Source organism: Neomonachus schauinslandi, chromosome 5 (genome assembly GCF_002201575.2).
Source record: "Neomonachus schauinslandi chromosome 5, ASM220157v2, whole genome shotgun sequence".
Lineage (NCBI taxonomy): Eukaryota > Metazoa > Chordata > Mammalia > Carnivora > Phocidae > Neomonachus > Neomonachus schauinslandi.
In genome coordinates, this window is record NC_058407.1 from 120,531,343 (window position 1) to 120,558,119 (window position 26,777).

At 38.6% G+C, this 26,777-nt stretch overlaps 2 protein-coding genes across 9 annotated transcripts in view; one reads left to right on the top strand and one right to left on the bottom strand.

Annotated features, from left to right (window-relative positions):
• NSUN6 (NOP2/Sun RNA methyltransferase 6) overlaps positions 1-9,226 on the top strand; it is a 52,921-nt gene extending 43,695 nt beyond the window's left edge. For all 3 annotated transcript variants that reach the window (XM_021696730.2, XM_044914988.1, XM_044914989.1), the window contains 3 exons: positions 3,152-3,300; positions 7,029-7,154; positions 8,677-9,226. In XM_021696730.2, the coding sequence (XP_021552405.1) occupies positions 3,152-3,300; positions 7,029-7,154; positions 8,677-8,889 (488 nt within the window). In that variant the 3' untranslated portion in view covers positions 8,890-9,226. The remainder of the gene's footprint in view (positions 1-3,151; positions 3,301-7,028; positions 7,155-8,676) is intronic.
• Positions 9,227-14,447: 5,221 nt separating this feature from the next.
• The window catches only part of CACNB2 (calcium voltage-gated channel auxiliary subunit beta 2), a 382,283-nt gene continuing 369,953 nt past the window's right edge, over positions 14,448-26,777 (bottom strand). For all 6 annotated transcript variants that reach the window (XM_021696791.1, XM_021696792.1, XM_021696794.1 and 3 more), the window contains 4 exons: positions 18,465-18,616; positions 16,844-16,939; positions 15,727-15,912; positions 14,448-15,029 (listed from right to left, as the gene is read on the bottom strand). In XM_021696791.1, coding sequence (XP_021552466.1) covers positions 14,538-15,029; positions 15,727-15,912; positions 16,844-16,939; positions 18,465-18,616 — 926 coding nt within the window. In that variant the 3' untranslated portion in view covers positions 14,448-14,537. The remainder of the gene's footprint in view (positions 15,030-15,726; positions 15,913-16,843; positions 16,940-18,464; positions 18,617-26,777) is intronic.

Sequence of the window (26,777 nt, forward strand, 5' to 3'; positions counted from 1 at the left end):
ATGGTGTGATGAAAGAATCCAACTTGATTTTGATTCTTCCCACAGATACTCAGTTGCCCTAGCACCTTTTGTTGAAAAACTGTTTTGCTTTGTTGAATTGTCTTGGTACCCTTGTTGACCTGTCACTTGCAGTGAATTACCATATTTCTTGTCTGGGAGTGTACAGAGAGAGGCAGCTATGTGTTCTTAGCTGCACCCACATGAAGTGGATCACTTTTTACTCTGAGCTTAAGGGAAGAGGCCGTTGGGGCAAAGGAAGGAACAGATTGTGGCTCAGATACCACAGATACTCACATTTCTTAGATTTTCTTTAATAAGTTTCTTCATTTGATATATATCCTAGACATTTTCTAGAGACTTTAAATGGTGGTTTTTGTTTTTGTTGTAATTTTTACCAGTTGTTTCACTGGGGAGAAGGTCTGCATACCCTCATTCCAAAAGTTGTCTCAGTCTCGTTATTTGTATCATAAAATTGCTCCTTAATTAAACAACGCTCCAAACTAATGCAGTTTTAGAAATCACTAAAGGTAGTTGTGAGATTATATATTAAGAGAAAAAGGTTTGCATAAGTAAAAAGTTGGGTACTCTTATACAATGTATTAGCCTTAAATGTTCATTCCGTGGCTTTCTAGTTTTGAACAAGAGAAATTTCTCTTGGACCAGGTACATTTGGGGGCCATTTGGTGATCTTGGTCTGATTTTAGATACGTTTAGAACATTTTTATGAATTTCTCAATTTCTGTATAATTATCCACTACCTTTTATGAAAATGGTACTTCTTAACAGTTCAGTGATGAGGCATTATTGTCCCTCCCCCTGTCAGGGCCAGGGCATATGGTTATGCTCTGTCCAAGGGCACCTGGCTGAGGGATATGTTGAGGGGCTGAATTCCAACCTGTGCTGTGTTTATCATGGGGCAGGACTATGTGAATCCTGAGGTGCAGATAGCTTAATCCTAGTTCACACAAAGGTATCTTGTGGGCTTGCAGATATTTTTAAGGAATTGTCAGTGCCTGGGGGGAAGTAAGACATGAACACTAAGGACTATAAGACTATACAGCCGGGGTGCCTGAGTGGTGCAGTCATTTAAGCGTCCAACTCCGTTTCCGTTCAGCTCATAATCTCAGGGTTGGGAGATGGAGCCCCACATTGGGTTCCGTGCTCAGCATGAAGTCTGCTCCAGATTCTCTCTCCCTCTCCCCCTCCCTGCCATGTGCTTATGCTCTCTCTCTCTCAAATAAATAAAGAAAAAAAAAACTACCGTACATCCAAAAGACACCAAATGCTGTGGGAACTCGGAGGGAAGGATTACTTCTTAGAGGGATGATGGAAAAAGCATTTAGGTGAGGAGGTGGCATTTGTTAGGCCTTGAAAGGGTAGACAGCATTTTGACAAATGGAAATGAATGCAGGGGGCTTCTCAGGTGAATAGAATTAGTAGAAGCATGGAAATAGGAAAGTTCATGACATTTTTGGGTAACAAAGTGGTGATGTGGGTTGGTTTGTTTTTAATATTGGTGAATATGGGGGAGTACTGAGAAATGGGGCTGGAGAACAATCTGGATGAGGCCAGATTATTCATTGTTAATGGTCTGTATTAGTCTCAGGAGTTGATTCCAGAGATTTAGGTAGCTGTGGGAATAGTTTTTGGTTTTGTTTTACTTTGTTAAAGGGAAATGAATAACTGGCTGAGAGCTGTGTTTTGGGAGAATTTGGCCACAGGATTAAAAAAAGTATACAAGGTATTTCAACAGAAAGAATTCATTATAAATTTATACTAAAGAGAGACAATTTAGTATAAATAAGTAGTGTAAGGAATCTGTGAAATAGATGTTGAAGAGCTGGAAAAGCAAAGATCACCGAGGCATCCTAGAGCTAATCACTGCAGAAAGCAGCTACTACCCCTGTAGCTCTTCTAATCGAAAAGAGAAAGATTACGGGGGCGTCTGGGTGGCTTCGTTGGTTAAACATCTGCTTTCGGCCCAGTCATGATCTCCTGGTCCTGGGATCGAGCCCCGCATGGGCTCGACTCCTCCTACTCGGGGAGTCTGCTTCTCCTTTTCCCCCCCCCCTGCTTGTGCATGCTCTCTCTCAAATAAATAAATAAATAAATAAAATCTTAAAAAAGAAAGACAAGAGTCTTAGCAGGAAAAGGACAAAACAAAGAATGTGACTATATAAAGAAAAAATACAAATGGCCGATAAAACAATAATAATAATAAAAATAATAATCCTTTGAAGATTTGGGGAGAATAAGTATAATCACAATGGAAATGGAAATTGGTATAGTCTTTCTAGAGCATTTTTTCAGTATGTATCAAAAACCTTAAAAATAACTGTTTACTTTGAGGAGATATTCTGAGACCGCAGGTAAGAAAGCAAGGATGGTTTTAGACGGAGATAAGTTAAATTGGCAAGAACTCCTGTCTGACAGTTTTGCAGTCAGAGAAAAGCAGGTTATCTTGGTGTGATAGTCAGAACATTGCTGTGGTTACTGTAGACAATCAACTGGCTTCCTATGGAAGCAGTCAGCAGCAATGTCTTGCTTGCAGTTAGATAGCATAAATACGTAAGCAGACTGTTTGGTTTCATGACTTTGTCCAGTAACACTTAAATAGCTCAAAAGTTAGTGGAAAGTTATTCAAGTGAATGCAAAGGGAAACCTGTGGAAGATTGGATGCAGGGAGATACTGACTTACTCTAGAGCATAGCCTTGCTGATGGCCCAGAAGCAAGGAGAGTGAGGAACCTCAGAACCAGTAGATTTGACCAGAACCTAACAGGTACTCTTCCTTTCTGGGGCTGTCTGCAGTAGGGATTGCCAAGAGAAGTGTCAGCTCTCAGGATGACTAGAATTAATTCCAGGTTCTAGCTCTGATAAAGTATGGCTCCTGACACTGGGGATTCAGAGTTTCATCTGATTAGGCCTTGATTTGTACAGTGTCAACAGAATAACCCTCAATTATAATAATCACATTTTTAACCATTTTGCATATGTCGGAATTAGTTTTATCAGCTACTTGAAAGGAGAAATTGTTTTTCTTTGTAGTCTAGATTATGATTTTAAATTCCTGATAATTGTTTCTATCTCAGGAGTTTTCTTTTCTAGACCAGTAGGCAGATACCAAACTATGTTTATAATTCTCTTCATAGGAAAACCTCCATTCTTACCAGAATCTTTTGACCGAATTCTTCTTGATGCACCATGCAGTGGAATGGGACAGAGACCAAACATGGTTTGTTCTTGGACTTTGAAAGAAGTGACATCATATCAGCCGTTACAGAGAAAACTCTTCACTGTGGTATGTGATGATACTTAGATGTGAAAGAAAGTTGACCTTCATAGTTTGATGTTACAGAGACCGAGAGCAGTGTTCAAAGCAGCATTTTTCACAATAACCAAAATGTGGAAACAGCCCATCAAGAGGTCCATCAACAGGTGAATGGATAAGCAAATTCTGCTACAACGTGAATGAACTTTGGGAACATTCTGCCAAGTGATAGAAGCCAGACACAGAAAGACCTATATTGTCTGTTTGCATTTATATAAGGTAACTAGAATAGGAGCATTAGTAGAGACAGAAAGTAGAATAGAGGTCACCAGAGGCTGGAGGGGCGGGAGAATGGGGATTTTGTGTTTCCTGGGCACAGAGTTTGAGTTTGGGAAGATGAAGAGTTCTAGAGATGAGTGGTAGTGATGGCTGCATGCTGGCGTGAATGTACTTAATGCCACCGAATTGTACGCTTACAAGTGGTAACGATGGCCAATTTTATGTTTATTTTATCATACAAAAAAGGACAGAGAAAACCTAGTTTTAAATACAAGAAGCTTTCATTTATGTTGATCACTCTTTCATTTAAAAGCAGTAGCAGGATTTCCTCACTGAGACATTCAGTGACTTCCCAGTATTCTGATATATCTTAAAGAAGTCCCTGAGCCGTTAACATCATAGTTAAGAACTGATGTGTAAGGAATGGGATATAAAATAAGTTGTTATTTTTTTTTTTTATAGGGTTTATGGATCATCTTAGCATATGAGAAGCAGGAAGTCCAGGGGAGGGAAGCACACTGATAAAAAGGAGAAGGGACTATTCAGTATAGGATATAGAAGAACCGTAAAAACTTTGCCAATTTAACTGGTGTCTAGCATGTTTCAGGAGAAGCCCAAATAGAACATTTGAGGAATTCTTTCAGGCTTGCACAAATGATTACGTGGATTGCACAGAACGTAGACAGCATTTGACCAAAAATGACTTCATCATTTCCCCTCAGCCCTGTAATTCTAAGTACATAAGCTTCAGCAATAATGGATGCACTGTAATTATTCAGTCTCTAAAGTTGTCTTTGAGTACATTTCTGCTTATCTGTCTGGTATCTTCTGTTATACACAAAGGATGCGCTGGTAGTAGATTATTTAACTATTTCTTCTTCTGTACTGTCTTCAAAGAACACAACCTAGAAGCGAACAGCAAAAAAAAAAGGAAGCTTTACCTCTAGCTGAAACCCACTTTGACTTGAGAGTAAAATTAGGACACTGTTTCGTTAAACATTTATTTATTATTTTAGAGAGAGACAGAAGTTGGGGAGCAGGGGGGAGAGGTAGAGACAGAAGGAGAAAGAAACTCAAGCAGACTCCACGCTGAGCACGGAGTCCAACATCTGAGATCACAACCTGAGCTGAAACCGAGTGTCATACGCTTACCAACTGCACCAGCCAGGCGCTCCAGGACACTGTTTTAAAAGACTGGGCTTTTTGGGATGCCTGGGTGGCTCAGTCGGTTAAGCGTCTGCCTTCAGCTCAGGTCCTGCGGTCCTGGGATCAAGCACCACATTGGGCTCCCTGCTCAGCAGAGAGCCTGCTTCTCCCTCTCCCTCTGCTGTTTCCCCTGCTTGCACATGTGTGCGCGCGCGCTCTCTCTCTCTCTCACAAATTAGTAAAATCTTTAAAAAAAAAATTTAAAAGACTGGGCTTTTTGTTCTTTTTAGGTCCTAGCAGAAAGAAAATTTTAAAAGGCTACTTAGGAATAGTTGCAGTGATCGCAATGAAGAGGAACAGCTGACTGTGTACAAAAGAGAATTTAGAATATAGCAGGTTTGCCATTTAGCACTGAGGTATTAGCTGAGACTGTGGACTTTATAATCACACACATCTTGTTTGGAGCTGTGCTTCTTCCACATAATTGACTTTAGGTACATTGGTTTCCATATATGAGAAATGGGGATTATAAGTCTACTTAATAGGTTCACCTCATTGGCAGTAGTAATCATACATACCTCATGGTTATAAGTAAATTGAGAAAATCCATGTAAAATGCTTACAACAATAACTGGCACACAGTAACAGTTTATATTTTGACCAGCCTACTCTAGTTAAAGCACAAATATATACTATATATAATAAAAATATACTATATGTAGTATATATGGTATGCTATATATTATATAGTTTTACATACTTCTATATATTATATAACGTGTGTGTGTGTGTATAATAGTATACTATGTATAGTATATATTTTAAAGATTTTCTTTAAAATGTTTTTAAATATCTGGGAGTTTGAAAAGATAAACTCTTAGGGGCACCTGGGTGGCTCAGTCAGTTGAGCGTCTGCCTTTGGCTTGGGTCATGATTCCAGGGTCCTGGGATTGAGTCCCACGTTGGGTTCCCTGCTCAGTGGGGAGCCTGCTTCTCTCTCTGCCTCCCACTCCCCCTGCTTGTGCGTGCTCTGTCTCTGACAAATAAATAAATAAATAATAAATCTTAAAAAGATAAACTCCTAGTTATTTGGGAAAAACTCATTTTCTTATAATATCAGTTTCCTGATTCACTTACTTACTGGACAGATTTTCGTTGAACACCTAACCATAATGTAATATATGCTATTCTGGGTGTTTATCAATATAGTAGTGAAAAAAATAACAATCCCTGCCTTATTCATGAAGTGTCTATTCTAATTGGGGAGGAAAATAAGATGAATTAAGTTATTAAGTATAGTAACAGAGCAGTAACCCTGTGGAGCAAACTAAAGAAGGGAGGATAGGAGTGCTGGCTTTTGAATGGTTGTAGTGTTACGTGGGACGGTCAGGTGCTGGAAAGGCGGCAGAGACCCAAAGATAAGACTGTGAAGAAGCAGTGCAGAGAATTAGAGTTTCCAAGCTTGTGTGCCACTTCTGAGGCGGGAGTGTGCCGTGTGTACTCCAGGACAGCAGAGGCCGGTGTTGCTAAAGCAGAGTAAGCGAGATGTGTGAGATGAGGTCAGAAGCGCAGCCAGAGGCCTGCTCTGGGTAGGGCCTGGAAAACCCCTGTAAGGACTTGGGCTTCGGCTCTGAGTTATAAGTCAGGGCATTTGAAGGGTTTTGCGTGGAGAAGTGACAAGTTTTTAAAAACACCACTCGGGCAGCTGTATGGAGAAGAGGTTATAGGAGGGCAGACAAGCAGGTGGACTAAGAGGGAGGCTGCAGTAATCCAGGCCAAAGACAGTGGGGCTTGGACCAGGATGATAGCAGTGGAAGGAGCCAAATTCTGGATAGATTTTAAAGGAAGAGCCAGTGGAATTTGCTAATGGATGGGGAGTGTGAGAGAAAGGGAGGCATAAAAGATAGTATCAGGTTTGGGGCCTGAAAATAGCACATCTCTAATAGGTCTCAGAGGGAAGATAGGTGTTCACTTTGGGACCTGTTGAATTTGATAGCAGACATATGGAGAAGACAAGTGAATACATGAGTACAGAGTTCAGAAAGGAGTATGGCTTAAAAAGTGTGCATGTGTGAGTTTTGGACACAAAAAGTGGTATCTAAAGCAGTGAAACTGAATGAATATTTTCAGGAAAGTCTTGGTTTAAATGGATTATAACAGCTCCAAGATAGTGAAATGTACCTAGTCTGGAACACTCTAATTATTAGAGAACAAATCTTGGTCATCTGGAACATTTATCCCAAACACTTGAAAGGTGGTATCCTCTCAATCTAAAATCCCATAAAATGTTGCTTTTGCCTTGTGATACACAGAGTCTGATCATGTTTCTTTAGGCAGTTGAGCTGCTGAAGCCGGGGGGCATGCTGGTTTATAGCACATGCACCATCACACTGGCAGAAAACGAAGAACAGGTTGCCTGGGCCCTCAGAACATTTCCTTACCTTCAGCTTCAGCCCCAGGTAAGAATAATTTCAGTTTTCTCTGTGTAATCTGACAAATTACAGAAACCTGAATGTGGGGATAAACACAAGGTTGTTATAGGAAGAACTATGTCAAGCAAAACTTCGGAAACAAATACTGCAGTAAACAAGAATGCTTCTCTAATGAGATCCGTTTTAGACTGTCCGGAGAGAATTTCCACATCCTAACGAAGTTTTTCTCTGTTTTCGTTCCTTGCCGTTGTGTTAAAATGCCACAGAGCCCAGGTGTGGTGTACCTGTGTTACATACTTCTTTCACTTGTGGCTCTTGTTTATGTTACTCAGAACTTTTTTTTCTAAAAAGTTGTTGGTTCTTTTCCCCTCCTACTCGTAGATTGTGCTGGTATGGAGTATGTTCACCATTTTTTCGCAAGTCACATCAGGGCTAGCCAAGGGGGGGACAAATGGTTCAGTAATATTGCTTCTTTATGGCTTCTGACATAAAATATCTAACATTTAAAAAGCTTTCTTATACTTTATTTCACCTGTCTCGGTTTTTGTCAAAAGTTTATTATGACTATATTTTTAACCCATGATGTTTGGGATGAAGTGTAAATCTGTAATAATGCTCACATTCAGTTAGAGACATTGAACATCTAACTTCAGTACCCTCCTGTACAGAATTCTAGTTAATTGGAATATATGAATAAAAAGCAATCCAGAGATGGTTTCTAGACTCAGAAAGGAAGGTAATTGCATTGTAGAGGAAAGGAAGACTTCAGAATTCACTTGAATTTTATGTGTGTGTGTGTACATATGCATATACACTCAATATATGCATCTAAAAGAGATAGAAATTCCCCCCCCATGGATTAATAAACAGGTTAATAATACATAAGTATTAAACATAACAATTATGCAGTGTTGACTTGATTTAGGATTATGGAACTTGTGCAGTCGTGGTTCACACATATCACTCAATTCCTTATGATTCTGTATTCTAAACTAATTGACGCAGCCTTAGTTTATCTCTAATATTTGTTCTAGTACATTCAAAAACAACAATAGGAATTTTTTATCATCCAGTTGGTATGGGTCAGAGAAAGTCACCTTTAGGTGCCTGAGGAACTCCCGTCAGCTTTGGGGAGTGTGATAATAAAGCTGAATTTTCTTTTATTGCTGTTATTGATAAAAATCCACTTACTGAGTGATCACTATATGCCAGGCAGACTACCACCTTGTTAAATAAAGTCTTAGAACTAAGTATTTTATCTGTTTTATAGATGAGGAAATAGAGTTAGGTAAAGTTACTTAAGATCACACAGCAAAAATGTGGTAAAGCTGCAGTTTTTGATGAGCATATGGGTCATAATAGATACTCAGTCATCAGATGACCATATATTACTACCCAGAAAAACTGCATGTCCATTCCACAGAAATACCATTTGTCTATTTTTGGAATTGGTGGTACTTATACCTCAGTTTTGTCTTTTAACTTAAATTGTATGCAGGCACACTTACCAATGATAGGATGTTCATATCTTCTCATTTTCTCTGAACAGGAACCACAGATTGGAGGAGAAGGAATGATGGGAGCTGGCCTCTCACTGGAACAATTGAAACAGCTGCAGCGATTTGATCCATCTGTCGTGCCATTACGGGACACTGACATTGATTCCCTCAGAGATGCCAGAATAGAAGACATGATTTGGCTGGCAAATAAGGATTGTATAGGGTTTTTTATTGCAAAATTCATAAAATGCAAAAGCACATAGAAGGATCCTTAGAAATGAAAATTGCGAACGTTTGCTGTATGGTTTTCTTTTTTTTTTTTTTTTTTTTTACCCAGCTGTTGTTGGGTCTGGTGATGGATGGCATAGTTGCTAAGGAAGCAGAAAAGACTGTCAGCAGTTGGACCAGGGACCAAGAGATTTGACCAAGAGACTCTACTTCATGGAGGAAGTAGTTGGGGGTGGTATGAGATTATATTCTGTTTTTTAAATAATTTTTTTCTTAAGGATTTAGCACAGTAAAAGGAAAAGGAGGTGCCTGTGGATATCTGGAACATATTTTCATTTGGGGTTTTGTGTTTTAATGTGTAAATAATGTAAGTCATTTTTAATGTTAAAATGTGTGATTGTAACAAAGGAATAAAATGAGCAATATTTAATTTGGTAAAAAATGTTCTTGAGTTCCTAAAGTAGTTCCCTAAGAATTCAGGGTATGGGAACTCTGTTTTCCATGTACCCATAACTGAGTTGAGCATTTTATCAGAGTTTTTCTGTTTACTATTTGATATATCAACTTTTTTTTTTTTTTTTTAAGATTTATTTATTAGAGAGAGAGCGTGAGTGAGAGGGGCTAAGGGAGAGGGAGAGAGAATCTCAAGCAGACTCCGTGCTGAGCACAGAGCATGACACTGGGCTCGATCTCACGACCCTGAGCTTGAAACCAGGAGTTGGATGCTTAACCAACGGAGCCATCCAGGTGCCCCTTAAATCAACTCTTTCAAATGAAGTCTAGATCTCTCCTAAATGGTAGTGTGCCTTTACCAAGTTTACTTTTTTTCATGCTTTTAAAAACCCAAAACAAATATTTTCTTCACTCTGTACATTAAAATTATGAGAATATTCCACAATTTGGGTACCTTTCATCATCCCTCGGAACACCTATTATACAAGTTAATGTGATATGACTGGGGAGATGGAAAAAACCAGCTTCTGGTAGCTGGGAACTGGCTTGGCACTTACACCTTGGTGTTCTCTTGAACATAAACAAATTCACTGAACACCAACATCAGACAAAGCAACTGTGAATATAGTACATCACAACAAGAAAAGACCACTTCATAATCAAAATCTAGAATCCAACAAAAAATACAAACATCCCCTTAACTGCAAAAGTGACCAAACATCCCACTGTTAGCGGCCAACATGTGACTGCTTTTATTAAAAATTATAACCTTAGGCTTGCTTCATCCTACTGCTTTTTAGATAAGACATGTTAAAATACTCAATACCCAGCCCAGTTTAAAGGCTGTCTCCTATAGTGTTAAATACATTTAAATGTTTTAACTTTCATTTGGCTCACCCCCGAGTTTCTCAGCCTTGGGTATATAAATAAGGTGGACAGTTGGGAAAAATTGCCTAATAGTTTCTTTTTTTTTTCCCCTCCAAGGTAGGAATTTCTCCTGACTGTTGTGTCCATCAAGATAGCAAGGTCTCTTGGATCAGGTAAGATCTTTAGCAGGCCTCTTCTTTGAAGAAGCCTTTCTTGAACATCCTTCGCGGAGGTTGGCTTAGGCATTTCTGTCTTTCCATACACCCCCTAGGAACCACTTCTGCTGCCCTCATGGCACTGAACACACTCACTCTTAGTTTAAAAGGCATGCTCCTTACCCCTCCCTCCCCCCAGGCCCCGGAAAGTCTTGGAGGCAGGAACCCTGTCTTTTCTCTCACTGCTTTAGAGCAGATCATCAATACATGCTTATTGAATGAGGGACAAGATATTTCACGCTCCAAAAGATTCAACTATGTGACTGACTTCTTTATGTCCCTCATTCTGCCTTTTTATCCAGTAGATGTTCTTGGACTAAAGAGAAGCACTGTTGACCTATGTAATTCCGTTTCTAGGGCTCTGCACATTTCTCCAAACTTTGTTTTAAAAAATGCACGTCTTCTCATGCTCTCTGCCAAGCCTTACGTGCTCAGCTGAAAATCGTAGACAGGGAGACGAGCAGTAGACATGTAAACTGTTGATTGATACTGACAAATAGCAAAATACAAGCGATGCAGGCAAAACAAAAGAAAAATATTTGCATATTAAGAACAGGAGGACAAAGAATAATTTCAAAAATGTTGGCTTTGACAAAGACCTTTTCAGTGGGTTTCATTCCTTCCAAAAATGGGGCAAATTGGAAAATAAGACACAATCTTAAGGGACACAAAGTTAAGAAAAAGTAGAATAAAAAGGGAAAAAAATCTGGGAAATGTGGAGGAAAAGAATATATTCTCTCTTAACATATTTCAGGGTTAACATAGATATTTCTGTGAAACAAACAAAAAATTCCAATTTAACAATGAGTACATTTTACTTCAAAACCCTGTGCCACATTTTACTTTAAATAGTGAGGTGAAGTACAAATATAATATAGCCAGAATTAAATAACTGGCCTAGAATCATCTAGTTACCTATTTTCTCTATGTGACTCTTGATATATTACTAATAAGATGAGAGTATCCAAGACTAGCAGCATTGTATCATTGAGCAAAGGGGGGGGATAAGGGTGAGGATTTAAATTTGTCATCAAGATGGATCTTCATTTTATGAAGGAAGAATAAAAAAAAAATCTGAATCAAGAATTGCCACACATAGTGAATTAAGGTGGGAGAAAGCTTACTCGGCTCCTATTTTAAAAGATCTTTACCTTCTGTAAACTAGCATTTTATCAGACATAATGGGAAATCACTAAAGTAACCTTAGGGATTAGCATTGCCCTTAAGATGCTCCACCGTGAGAAGTGCTGTTGAAAATTTGACATATTCTCAACTATAAGAATCATTCCTAAAATGGCAATTAATACTACTACTACTAAACAGTGCAGAAAGCCAGCTCTTTATTTGTTTTATATGAATGACTTTAAACCAGATTTGTTGAACAGTTCAGTGTAGCTGACAGTGGATGTTTAACAGGAATGCATAGCAGACCATGTTAAAAATGTGGCATGGTCCCAAAGTACAATATGACTAAGACATCCTACATTTAGCAGCACCTTTTTGTAACAGTAACTTAAATGAGCAGTAGAGAAAGAGCATAGGAAAAACTTAAGTGGGTTTGACAATAAAACACAGAACTATTAAGAACAGTTCCATTTCCAGCATTTTCTAGGTTGACTACAAAGATCATGATTCTACAACTGAGTAGGTTAAGGTTAAGCCTTTGCTGAGTGAAAAGACTAATTTTACATTCCACAAGTCCGTAAAATCTCCCATTGCCCTTGGGATTATTTCTTCATTTACAAATTGAGTACACACTGTTCACACATATGCCTGCTGTACAGTTTTCACGTACAGATGCTCAGAGTCAAATCCTGCAATATAGTTTTTTGAAGAATACTCTGATTTGGACTAGTATGTTTCACAGTAAAGTGAAAAATTAAGACTCCAGGTAAAAAGTTTTAAAACTGGAATCTGTTAGCATGACTCTTTGAAAGGGATTAGTGGTAGCAGCAAGTAAGATAAATACCAGTTATACTTCAAGAGTTTTAAATATCCCAAAGTCATTAATTGGGATGCAAGTTTTCAGAAATATTTTATACAAGTTAACTTTAACTGGAATATGGTTTCCCAATGATATGAATATTTTACATCAAAAATGTATATATTATGACTGTTTTTATATTCAATAAATAAATTTCTCAACAGTATAGAGCTAATTAACAAAAAGATTAATTCTGAGGAAAATGTTCCTTCTATTAGCTGATAAAACCCTTCAAATGTAACTCGTTTTTAAAACTGAGTTTTCTTGCAGGGGAAGGGAAATAAGGAGTTAAATGTGAAACAGTTTTACTTAGAAAGGTCCCAGAATTTTTGGGATTATTTAACAAAATAATTTCATAGTGTACAGATCCGAAGTTAGGCAATTATAGCTCGGCATTTTCCAGGGACAAACTTCAGGGGTCCTGGGTACTTGCACACCTAATACTGTCTTACCTGTCCAGTCATGACTGGACAAAATGTACACATAGCGACAAGGAGAAGGTGGTTTTAGCCTTTAGCGTGACAACCACACTGTGAGCTGCTTACGGCGCTTTCATTGAGGCATGGAGAATAGTATCTTCTGGGTTCCCCTTCAGAGTAGATGTCTAATGGAGGAAGATATTCTTAACATTTTGTTCACTTCAAGTCACCTCGTTTTGCCCTGATTACTTCTGAAGAGCAGAAACTTTGGTTATAAGAAGCACTTCTAGGTTTTGATGGACAGCGAAACTGTTGGGAGTTGGCGGCAGGGAATGGAATGAAGGGGGAAACTGAAAGGAGATAAACAGCAGGAACCATAGGCAAGGTTAGAAGAGGAGGAGGTGGGAGTAGTTAGAAAAATTTATTTTCCCACGAAATAATTCTACAAGCTGTGTAAACATTTCTTACTAAAACAAATAAACACACAAAGATTGTACATTTCCAGTGAAACACTCACAGTTAAAAGTTGCCTGTATTTCTCCTCTCTAGGAGCAAAAACAAGGAGCCAGCGGATGAATGCCTTCCTAGTCACCTTTGGCAGCAAGCTTCCTCACATTCCCTGACTGCTCAATAGATTCTCAAAGCAACACGTAGCACAATTAAATACAAAGCCAGGTGGGTAGAATTCTAAGTATATCAGTCTCGAGCACTCAGCTCCATCTCAGTCACTCTTACACACTCGTACACACAGACGCACTTGCATACGGAGGTCCGGCTCGTAAACTCCAGTGCAGTGACATAAGACACTAGCTACTAAGAATGTGTGTGTCACAATCAGTGTGAACTGCATGGATTAGAACAACCTTTGGAGTTTGGTTATATTTATACCATAATTTATGGTCAAAATTATAAACTTACAAGGATGGTAAAACATTCAGAAATCAAACCTCTTCAAGTCAGGCAATCACACGTATTTACAGTATGTACAGACTTTCTACTAGAATGGGGATAGGTGTCTAGACGATATTACAAATTTCCTGAAGGTGGGCATTTCTAGTCCCTGTAATTCATAAAGCAAATCTGCTGACTTGGCATTAAGACTCTAAAATAGTGTGATCAAACATATATATATTATATATATTATATATATAATTATAAGAAGGTGTTTGCAGAAATAACATTTACAAACTATACAGTACACAGTACTAGTACATAGAAAATAGATTCTAACTTTATGATCCCCTTTGTGTAAGGCAAGACTGAATCTGTCCCCAAATTTAGTCAGCCAGAGGTACAAGCAAGAGACAGTGGTCCATGGTTAAATGAATATGCAAATCAGGTGCCTACATATTAAAAATCTGGAGCATCAAGAAATTCCACTTTTTACCTGGGCCAATTCTGGCTTGCTGGATACATTAACTACATTTTTGAAAACATCAACTATGTTTCTTAAAATACTAATGCCACCTGGATGGCAACAGATTTTGTTCAAGTGGCAGCGATCCCAGTTTTTGAAAAGTCCAGTATACAACCGGAGGTCTGCAGCCATACCAGGCAAATTTATGTAGCACTTACAAAAGAAAAAAGTATATTAATACTCTCTATCATGCTATTGCTCTTCAAGCAACAGCAATACAAAGTATACAGGACAGATCACACATGACTGCAATGTAGACCCCAAAGATTGAGTCTGAGGGTGGTGGTATACAAGACTTAAAAAAAAAAGAAACACAAACGGGCAAAAGTCACTGGCGGATGTAAACATCCCTGTTCCACTCCCCAGCCTCGTTCCGTTTTTTGGAGATGCCTTCTCCATCCTTATCACAATAGTGATCCTTGGATTTATGCCGGCTCCGTTGCTTGTTGCACTCGTTGTGGTCCTGCTCTCGATCCAGGTCCCTGGAACGGTGCCGAGACTCCCTGTGTCTGTGCTCACTGCTCCCGTGGGGCTCATCTCGGAGGTTATGGTCTCGGTGGGGGGCATAGTGGTCCACGTGTTCGTGGGAATAATCTTCCTTCGGCTCCGCGTAGGCAGAGTCTCGACTCTCCTGGGTTTCCGAGTCAAATGTCTCCTGCCTGGAGAGGCCTCGACTCGTCCCACTGCGATGGCTGTGGTGCTGGGCGGAGGAGGACCGGTGCTGGGGCTTCTTGACGGGTTCCGGGCAGGGTTCATCTTCAGCTTGGGAGGCAGCCCGGGCAGGAATGGAGCGCTCAGTCCTCTGATCGCCGTGACGAGCCTAGCGGGGAAGGGAGCACAGGCATCAACCAAGGTCAGTGTGTAAAGAACTAACATGTCATGAGAGCAAGGCTGCCCTTTCAGGGTTATTCCCTTGTGAGTTTCGAAAATGAAATCTAACCTCAGTTACTTAATTTCTTTTGATAACATCCGGTGGCATTTACAAGGTTTGTACTATATTATACCAGACTTTTTTTTTTTTCTTATGAATAAATGAAGGGGGGGAGGGCATCCTTTTATATGTTCTCCTGGGGTTCAAATCAGATACAAGTGTACATTTCACTACTTCTACGTGAATACTTATGGGAAGATTTGGATTAAGGGGGAAGAAATAAAATATCAGATGCTTACATATAGCACTTAGTCTTCTATATTCACTCAGTAATGCAGCAGCCCTGGGAGACAGGTTGTCTTCCTGAGGCAAAGGGCAGGTAAATTTGAACCCAGGCAGTCTGATCCCATGGTTGTCCTACTGACAGTGTAGAAAAATACTACCCTTGTCTTACAGGACATGTAGTTAGGGAGTTTATATATGTTTGTAGTGTGTTGTTTATACAGTTTTTCTTATGGGTACACAACTCACACTGAAGACAGTAAATGACTCAGTGTAACAGGCATTGTGCTGGGTAACTGGGCTTGGATCCCAGCCAGGTGACCTAAGGCAGCCTAGTTAAGGCTTAAGAAAGAGCCCCTCTTACCTGTGAATTAGAGGCTTGAGTGGGGCTACTGGGCAGAGTTGAAGTGGCTAAAGTACGACTAAGGAGAGGGTTGGGGAGATGGCTGCTGGGAGGGTGGGTGGCCTTCCAGTACGCCTCCAGATAGTCAGCAAGGTGCTCACAAGCATCCTCGAGCTGGTTCTCATCCAGGATCACGTCAAACAGTTCCTGCAGTGGCAAACATTTCCGATGACACACTTACACCAGCCCAGAGTGAGTTTCACCCACACTCACAAAAGGAAGGGGCTCATGTGCTTCTGCTTTCTCCTTTTCAGACTGGCTGAATGTCCTGTTGAGTCAGATTGCATCTGTCTACTTCAGATCATTGCTCACAACCCTAGATGCTTAACCAATAGCAATGACCAAAAAGTGAAGGGTATAATGATAGTTGTTTAGGACAGGATAGAAAAGAGAGGTAGAAAAATACATAATCTGGACAGTAAGAAGCCTGGGTTTACATAGAGACTATGAAAAACTTAATCTTGGAAATTACTGAGGCAAGATTAGGACATGAAATTTGGCAAAAGAAAGCTGAAACCACTGATAATTTGACAGTGCCCAAACTTCAAAACAGGCCAAGTTCTTATAGCTTCTGATACATCTGCATATCAAAACAAAAACTTAGAGGTGTTCTATAGTCCCAAAGCATGATACGTAAAGCAGGGATCAGGAGGAGGAATGTGTTCAGGTATCAGAAGCTAGGTAACTTGATTGTTCAGAAAAAAAATTTTTTTTTTTTTTTTACATGGTCTCAAATCAATTTCTCAGTTATTAAGAACTGGAACTATTAGAAGCAAATAATAAATCCCAAACAGATCCATTTTATAAACCAAATTTTGAAAACATAATCTTGTTTCATTTAGGGTATGTATTAGATATTAAAGCGAGGTCACCACCGAATGCACTGGAGCTTTTTGTAAGCCATGATCTAGACAAATGCTCATGGGAGGAGGTAGGGCAGTTCACTTTTGGGAATGAAGACCATGGCTAAGTGGGGAGAATTCTCTCCCCCGACACCTGTTTACCTGTCTGGTTATTGCCCGCTTGCTTTCTAAATATATAATCAGGGTGGAGTATACTGTATACAGAGATGACTTACCGGAGGACACTGAGCCAGTTTATCAGCTGCTACCATCTGGACATTGAGGTGTTTAGCTTGAGATTTCCCTCGAGATTTTATTAACCTTTGTAAAACCTGTGAAAGATAAGATTTAACAAGAAGAATATCTGCACTTAGGTAAAGAACAAAGTTTGTTTTCACTCTAGGGCCCTTTTACATATAGCCCAAATGGTTTATAATAGATTGAGCTATAAAATGTATAAATCTCAGTTGCAAGCTTTAAAAAGACTTTAAAGAAGATTGCTAGCAGTTACCAAACTTGTCTCATGACTCCTTTATGTTTAAAAAAATTGAGAACCCCCAAGAGCTTTTGTTTATGTGAAGTATAATGTTTACCATAGTAGAAACTACAATTGAAAACATTTTTAAATATTCATTTAAAAATGAATGATAAACCTGTTACATTTTAACAAATTACTTATTTTTGTAAAAAATATCTACATTTTTTTGCAAATTTCTCTAATATGCTTGGCTTCATAAAAAAAACCAAAGTCTCCTAGCTACATTTACATTTAACCTGCTACAGTGTCTTGTCTTGGTTGAAATAATGTGAAGAAATCTATCCTTCCACAGATGGGTAATTCAGAAAAGGAGGAGTACTGTAGTAGCCTTTTCAGGAACTGTGGATACATTGTTCTTTGATATTACACTCAACAAGTGGTAGTTTCTTAAAGACTAGTTGCCATGTGAAAGCTTAAACCCTATCAATGAACTTTTCTTACTGTTAAATTTCATTGCATTGGTTTATCTTGAAATTTGAAATTTACCGTGCGTGATTTGTAACATTCACTGATCATTTGAAAAATAATGGTTCACTGAATTCTTCAGATCTTCCAAATGTTGACACACTTCTTATACAATATTAAAGCAACGCTCTTAGGTGGATACAAATTTTCTGAAATTTTAATTTTTTTTGAATGCTTGAGTTTTATCACTGGTGACAAATGGGAGAATATCTCCCAAATAACTAAGTCTTAATAAACAGCATGTCAGTTCTTTCAAATAAAAATGGTAAAAAAAAAAAAGAGGCTCCTTGAGTTTATAACTTGAATAGTCACTGAATGTCCTCAAGCTAACTGGTAAAAGTGCTTCAGCTATTCAAGTTTCATTACACAGAATATTGAAAAGCCTTGTATTTAAGAGTCAAAATTTCGTAACATTAATAAACGTTACTACTTTTTCAGGACATGTGTCAGTGAAACTGGATGGTGGTGGTGTTTTTAACTGGGAGCACTGTCTCCATTCATGGACACTAGCAGTTTTACCCACCACTGCTTTCGCACCCTCAGTGCAAATGTCAAAACAGTGAAAAAGGAGAATGATGTCTTAGTATTATTATGGAAATAATTTTGACTTCATGGACTCTCTAGAAGTTTCTCAGAACCTTCCCCCAGGAAACCATGGACCACACTTTGGGAATTGCTGTTCTAAGCCATGAAACTAATAATCATGCTTTGCTTACTTGAATCTTAAAGACTTGACTACCCTGTCTCATCAAACTCTTTATGATGGATAGAGATATAGCTTGTTATAACTGTAAAGCAAAACATATACAATTGTAGTTAGGTTTGATTAGAGAGCAAATAACAACCCTACTTACCTTAGGAGAAGAAATCTTTACATATACTATAATAGGGGCCAAAGAAGTTTTACTGAGTTGAGCTGGATGATTAATAGTATCCGCATCAAGGACTACCAGTTGCAATGTTCTTGCAAGTTCAAAAATCCTTTCGATTTCACTCTGAACTTCCGCTGTAAAAGGTTAAGCAGAGTTCAATTAAAGTATTTTTAAACCAAATTGAAATAAAAATGGTACACTGTTTCTTCAACAAGAAGGGAAGTAGGGCAGCCAATAGGTTCATGTTTACAGGCAATCGAGGTGATAAAAGGTATCCTTTGGAAAGAGCTGGCTCTCCACAGAACCTTTAGAATTGAGGGAATTCGTCTCTCAACCAGCTCTAAAATTTGCTTCCAGTGTAACACTCTTCGTGCTATAAAACTTCTCTGTGAAATCATTTCATAAAGACATTGTAAAATAGAAACTTAAGGATATCTTTAACGTGTCTGTTTCTGACCATGTTACCATAGCAACTATCACCATGTTTCTTTTCACTGCATCAGCTTAATCTGTTTATACTGTCACCTATTGGTATGCTTTCTGGATATGATAACCTAGATATGTTTATTAGCAAGGTGAAATCCAACATAAAATAGGAGGGACGTTAATAGTATCTGTAACAAACTTGTCCAAAAACACACTTCTCATAGTTTCTGCCAACAGACGAATGGTCCTGCAGTATTCATATTTTAAAAGGGTAGTTATCCATTAGAGGCAGCACTACAGAAATCCAAACTCTAAGATTCATAGAAAACTTACTAACTAAAAATATGCTTGAACACCAAGAAAATTTCAGTCTATCCACTCTGTGATCCCTATATATTCTAAAATAGGACTGTCCAATAGAATGTTTTGTGATGATGGAAATAGTCTGTATCAGTGCCATCCAGTATGATAGCTGCTAGGCAGAGGTGGCTGCTGAGCACTTGAACTGTAGTTAGTGTGAATGAGAAGCTCAAAATTTAAACTTAAATAAAAGTGAAGTAGCCAGAAGCAACTGTCCTGGCAGCATAGATCTCTAAAGGCCTAACGTGTAGCTTGTAGTGTCCTCTATAATCATGAAGGGCACATTCTAGGAGACTCCTAGACCTACAGAATACCTTTTAATTCCTCTTATGCATTTAGACCCATGCAGAAGATTGCTGGAGATAATTTCAACTAGTATATTGTTGCAGAAAAGTCACTAATTCTCTGCCTCACAGTATGTTATGACCAGAGACCTTTTATTTACCTGGATGTCTTTAAAATCTGGGCTTAAACCATTTACAGTACTAGCTTTAAGATAATATTTGGTTACATGCTGCTTATGACAGTCTTGCTGAAAGAAAGACCAAAAACAAGCTGATTAAGTTTCTGGATCTACCAGTTGACAAGAAACACAAAGAATAGACAATTACGTAAACTACACGAGTATAATGCAGTTAGAAAATTTCGGACTCTGGAAACCCTATGGATAAGTGACCCAGTCTCTTCAAGCAAGAAATTGTAAGAGGAAAAAAAAAAAAAGACATATGGAAAATTACAGATTAAGAAACTTATGAACCTATGAACCAATCACTATGGATTTTGCATCCTGATTCAAAAATATATTTATATAAATGAGTAAAATGATATATATATATAATTACATATTACAATTGGGAAATGATACATGGCTAAATAGATATCTAATGATACTAGGGATGTATTGTTAATATATGATAATGGCATTGTAGTTTAAATAGAGTCCCTAATCTTTAAAAACACGTACTGAAATATTTACAGATAAAATCATATGGTCTAGGATTTGCTTCAAAATAATCCAGAGACAGCTGGGGGGAGAATGGGGGGGTTGCTGGAAATGAAACAAGACTGGCCATGAATGTTGAAAGTGGGTGACAAATACCTGAGGTTTTATTTTTACTTCCTTTTATATTTGAATTTCCTTTAAAAACACTTCTAAAAATAAAAATGGTATATTCTGATTTTTTTCATAATAGTGTTCTAAAATATTACTAATATTATTCAGATATTCTCTGTTGACCTTTAAATTATTTCAATTATCACCTTGTGTGGCTTTGTCCCCAACCATTGTCTTCATGGCCACTGACCCCCAACAATCAAGTTCCAATCTAAATATTATTGTAAGCATAATGAAATTTGATCAGCCCACAGCTAACATCCTACTCAGTGGTGAGGCTGAAAGCTTTCTCCTGGAGATCAGAAACAAGACAAGGATACCCACTCTTGCCACTTTTATTCAACATAGTATTGGAAGTCGTAGCCAGAGCAATTAGGCAAAAAACAAAGGACCTCCAAATTGGAAAGGAAGAGGTAAATCTGTCACTATTTGCAGATAACATTATTATAAACCCTGAAGACTCCACCAAAACCTGTTAGAATAAATAAATCCAGTAAAGTTGCAAGACACAAAATCAGTATATAAACCTACATTGTGTTTCTACATACTAAAAATAAACTATCAAAATGAGTAAGAAAACAATCCCATTTACAATTGCATCAAAAAGAAGAACATGCCTAAGATTAAATGTAACCAAGAGGGGAAAAGACCTGCACACTGAGAACTACGAGACAGTGATGAAAAAACTCAAGAAAATACAAATAAATGGAGATTCTGTGCTTATGGACTTGAAGAATATTGTTAAAATTTCCCTACTACCCAAAGCAATCTACAGATTCAGTGCAATCCCTATCAAAATTCAAATGACTTTTTCATGGAAATAGAACAATCCTAAAATTTGTGTGGAACCACAAAAGACCCTGACAAGCCAACTTAATTTTTTTTTTTTTTAGATTATGTATTACTTATTTCAGGGGTACAGGTCTGTGATTCAACAGTTTTACACAATCCACATTGCTCACCATAGCACATACCCTCCCCAATGTCCATCACCCAGCCACCCCATCCCTCCCACCCCCCTCCACTCCAGCAACGCTCAGTTTGTTTCCTGAGATTAAGAGTCTCATGGTTTGTCTCCCTCTCTGGTTTCATCTTGTTTCATTTTTCCCTCCCTTCCCTTATGATCCTCTGTCTTGTTTCTTAAATTCCTCATATCCGTGAGATCATATGATAATTGTCTCTCTGATTGACTTATTTCGCTTAGCATAATACCCTCTAGTTCCATCCACATCGTTGCAAATGGCAAGATTTCATTGTTTTGATGGCTGCATAATACTCCATTGTGTATATATATACCACATCTGCTTTAACCATTCATCTGTTGATGGACATCTTGGCTCTTTCCATAGTTTGGCTATTGTGGACATTGCTGCTATAAACATTGGGGTGCAGGTGCCCCCTCAGATCACTGCATTTGTATCTTTGGGGTAAATACCCAGTAGTGCAATTGCTGGGTCATAGGGTAGCTCTATTTTCAATTCTTTGAGGAACCTCCATACTCTTTTCCAGAGTGGCTGCACCAGCTTGCATTCCCACCAACAGTGTAGGAGGGTTCCCCTTTCTCTGCATCCTTGCCAACATCTGTCATTTCCTGATTTGTTAATTTTAGCCATTCTGACTGCTGTGAGGTGGTAATGAGGTTTTGATTTGTATTTCCCTGATGCCGAGCGATGTTGATCAACTTTTCATGTGTCTGTTGGCCATTTGGACATCTTCTTTGGAGAAATGTCTGTTCATGTCTTCTGCCCATTTCTTGGATTATTCTTTGCGTGTTGAGTTTGATAAATTCTTTATAGATTTTGGATACTAGCCCTTTATCTGATATGTCATTTGAAAATATCTTCTCCCATTCTGTCAAGACCAACTTAATCTTGAGTGAGAACAACAAAGCATCATGCTTCCTGATTTCAAACTATATTATGATACTATAGTAAAACTGCGGTATTGGCATAAAAACAGACACATAAATCAGTGGAACAGAATAGAGAGCCCAGAAATAAACCCACACATAGATGGTCAATTTATGACCAAGGAGCCAAGAACATACAGTGGGGAAAGTATAGTCTCTTGGGACTGGACAGCCACATGCAGAAGAATGAAATGGGACCACTGTCTTACACCATATACAAAATCAGCTCAAATGGATTAAAGACTTAAATGTAAGACCTGAAACCATAAAACTCCTAGAAGAAAACATAGATAGTAAGCTCCTTAACATCAGTTTTGTTGATGATTTTTTGGATTTGACACCAAAAGGAAACACAACTAAAGCCAAAATCAACAAATGAGACTACCTTAAACTAAAAAGCTTCTGCACAGCGAAAGAAACTATCAACAAAATGAAAACGCAGCCTACCAAATAGGAGAAAATATTTGCAAATCACATTTGATATTCAAAATATAGAACTCATAAAACTGAATAGCAAGAAAGCCATCGGATTTAAAAAATGGGCAAGAAGGTCTGAACAGACATTTTTCCAAAGAAAACATACACGTAGCTAACAGACACATGAAGAGATATTCAACATCAGTAATCATCAGGGAAATGCAAATCAAAGCCACCAATGACATATTACTTCATACTTGTTAGAAAAACTAGTATCAAAAAGACAAGAAATAACAAGTATTGGTAAGGACATGGAGAAAAAGGAATCATTGTGTGCTGCTGGTGGGAACACATATTGCTGCCACCTTTGTAGAGAACAGTATGGGTTTTTCCTCAAAAAATTAAAAATAAAATTACTCAGTGATCCAATAATTTCACTACTATTTACCCAAAGAAAACAAAAACACTAACTTGAAAAGATATATGCATCTCTGTGTTTATTGCAGCATTATTTACAATAGCCAAAATATGGAAGCAACCCAAATGTCCAATGATAGATGAATGGATAACAAAAATGTGGTACATCTATTAAGTAATGGACTATTACTCAGCCATAAAAAGATAAGATCTTGCCATTTGCAACAACATGGATGGACCTAGAGGATATAACACTAAGCGGATTAAGTCAGAGAAAGACAAATAGCTTATGATTTCATTTATGTGGAAAAGAAAGGAGCAAAGAAAGAGCCCCCCCCCCCCCAAAAAAGACTTATAAATACACAGAACTGGTGGTTGCCAGAAGGGAGAGGGGCGGAGGAGGGGGTGAAAAAGATAAGGGGATTAAGAGTACACATATCTTGATGAGCACTGAGAAATGTATAGAACTGCTGAATCATTATACTATACACCTGAAACCAGTATAACACTGTATGTTAATTACACTTCAATAAAAAAGGGAGAGAGGTCAGAAATGTATCTGCACTAGAGATTTTCCTTCGACAGAGTCCATCATGCTCAGAATTTCAAAAAACAAATGGCCAAAGACTTCCTTAGCATTCTTTCCTGAAATTGAAAAGCAGTCTTAAAGTCAGTTTATTCCATCAATATCGTCCTACCCAGTGAAAGGATGCACACTCCGCATCTTGAAGATGGGCAGGCCTTACTCATCTGTCCACATCCTACAGTCCCTCATACCCATGGAGTTAAAATTGGCACTGGTAAAATGAATAACATTTTTGTTAGTGCTTTATATCTGACATTGAAAAGCAATACTCAGGAACAATAATAATGTTTTCTCCAAGACAAGAAAAAGTTAACTTCTGTAGAAGTTTCTGTAATGGAACGATACTTGTAAAAACAGAGTGAGGAGATTGTTACTTTCATTGTGTTATAGGAAATCTAAGTGGTCAGTTAATAATAAAACTATGATATCATTCTAGTATCAGTTATTGAATGATAACTGCAATGCCATTTGCATAATCACTAAGCACAAAACTCTCATTCTGACAAGTGCCTTCTTTGTCCCCCAAAAAGGAAATCTCTAAAGCCTTCTCTAAGCACCTTTTCCTTTCCCCAAGCCCAGTAAGTTCTGCCTCTGTGCTCCTAACTCCCTGGCACCAAAGTGGCTTGGGGCAGAAATAGTCTTCATTACTTCATAGAGCTATGTGATCCTTGGGAAATATACTTAACTTCTTGGAGCCTCAGTATTCTTTTCTGGAAAATGGAAATGAGAATTAAATGAACCAACATACAAACCATCTATTACAGTGTCTGGCCCATAGTAAGTAATAGATGTCAAGTACTGCTGACCCTTGAGCAACATGGGTTTGAACTGTGCGGGTCCCTTACACGCAGATCTTCCTTACACGCAGATCTTTTCAGTAAGTACAATACAGAACCGTCAATGTTTCTCTTAGGATTTCCGTAACAGTTTTTTCTCTAGCTTACTTTATTCTAAGAATACAGTATATAATACATCTAACATACAAAATGTGTGCTAATCAACTGTTCATGTTATCAGTAGGGCTTAGGGTCAGCAGTAGGCTATTCGTAGTTCAGTTTTTGGGGAGTCAAAAGTTATACCTGGATTTTCCATGTGGGGGTTGGTGCCTCTAACCCCCATCATTCAGGGGTCAACTGTAGTGCTTTGTACCTACCTCTATTAACAATTATCCCACTGAATTTCAATGACAGGATTGAAAATGTTCCCAACAGGCAGTGAACCGAGAGAACAATACATAATTAGTTCTATTCCTTCCCTTACAATACAGTGCCTGGTACAAAGTTGGCACTCAAATTCTGTTGAAAGAATGAGTCAATTAAATAACGAATTTGACTACCAAAATATATGTAGACAAAGTGAACTACTCCCCTTGGGTAGAGAGATTGCTAGAGCTGGGCCATCAATGCCGTGTGATGGAACAAAGAGTGTACTAATTTCTCGAGACAGCTATAATGGTAAGAGATCAAAAGGAGGAAAGAAATTAGATTCAAAAGATCAACTAGTCACATAATTCCACGTTCATCTGCAAGGCTAATTTTATAGCCTTCTGTCATCAGCCCTTCACTCTCCATCCTTCCTAAGAGGGGGCAGATGGTCAAGTAAATGCAATCAAGCGTCACTGCCACATGGCACTGCTCAATGGAAAAAAAATCTGGACTGCTAGTCAAGATCCCCAAGGGTCCAGTCTTAGTTTTATACCTTAGTATAAAACTACACAGAGCTATTCATTTCCTGTGGTTCTCAGATTTTTTTTAAAAAGATTTTTTTTAAGAGAGAGAGAGAGAGAATGCACACATAAGTAGGGGGAGGGGGAGAGGGAGAAGCAGACTCCCTGCTGAACAGGGAGCCCGACGCGGGGCTCGATCCTAGGACCCCGGGATCATGACCTGAGCCGAAGGCAGACGCTTAACCTACTGAGCTACGCAGGTGCCCCTGGTTCTCAGATTCTTCACTGTACAGTGACAGGCTTGAAGGAAGTTGGTAGTCCTCCCATTTTGGCATATACAGTAGAATCACCTGGCGTGCTTGTTCAAACAGACTATAGGGCCCCACCTGTAGAGTTTCTGATTCAGTAGGTCAGGTTTGGGTCTGAGAACTGTCATTCCTAACTAATGTCCCATGATGTTGACGCTGTTGATTTGGAGGACACACTTCAAGAACCACTGAACTGAATGCTCTCAGGTTTGTCACCCCAGTTCTAAAGTCTGTGGTGCTATAACATAAGTGATGAGCTTTGCTTAGTTGAAACTTTTATTGAGATAATTATAAATTCACACGCAGTTGTAAGAAAAACACAGAGCTCCCTTGTACCCTTTACCCAGTTTTCCCCAATGGAAACCTCTTGCAAAACTATTGTGCAGTATCACAACCAAAATGTTACTGTGATCCACCAATCCTATTCAGACTTCTCCAGTTTTCCTGTACTCCCTACATGTATGTCTATTTAGCTGTATAGAATTTTATCATATGTGTTGGTTCATGTGTCAGCACTACAGTTAAGAGGAACCTTTCCATCACAAGAATAAGTGGCAAAATAAATGGTCTAAGCTAGCTCTTCAATTGGGTTAAAATACTTACCAGGTTGGAAACATTGTTATCTATCCACCTGTGTTGCTAATACACAAAGTAAATGCCTTTCCTTACTCCTTGCATGCCATCAGCTACAACTGTTGCCATGTGCGCAGCTAAATCCGCCTTTGCTTCCTTAACTCTTGTGTATTTGCTCAATATTTTCCCACCTTTAGCACACAGTTTTTGCTCTTGTGTGGTACACACAGGCACTATATTCACATCTCTGTGTACAAACGTGTGCAAAGATGTACCATCTTTCCCTAAATTGATTTGTCTCTGGGAAAGTGCTTGGGGTAAAACCAAACCATACTTTTGAAGAAGTTGGGCAGTTTGAAGAAACACCAAGGTGACTCCTCTTAGAAAGCAATAATATCATTATCTAAATATATTACTTTTAAAAGTTTGGACTTGGGGCGCCTGGGTGGCTCAGCTGGTTAAGCTACTGCCTTCGTATGATCCTGGAGTCCTGGGATCGAGTCCCACGTCGGGCTCCCT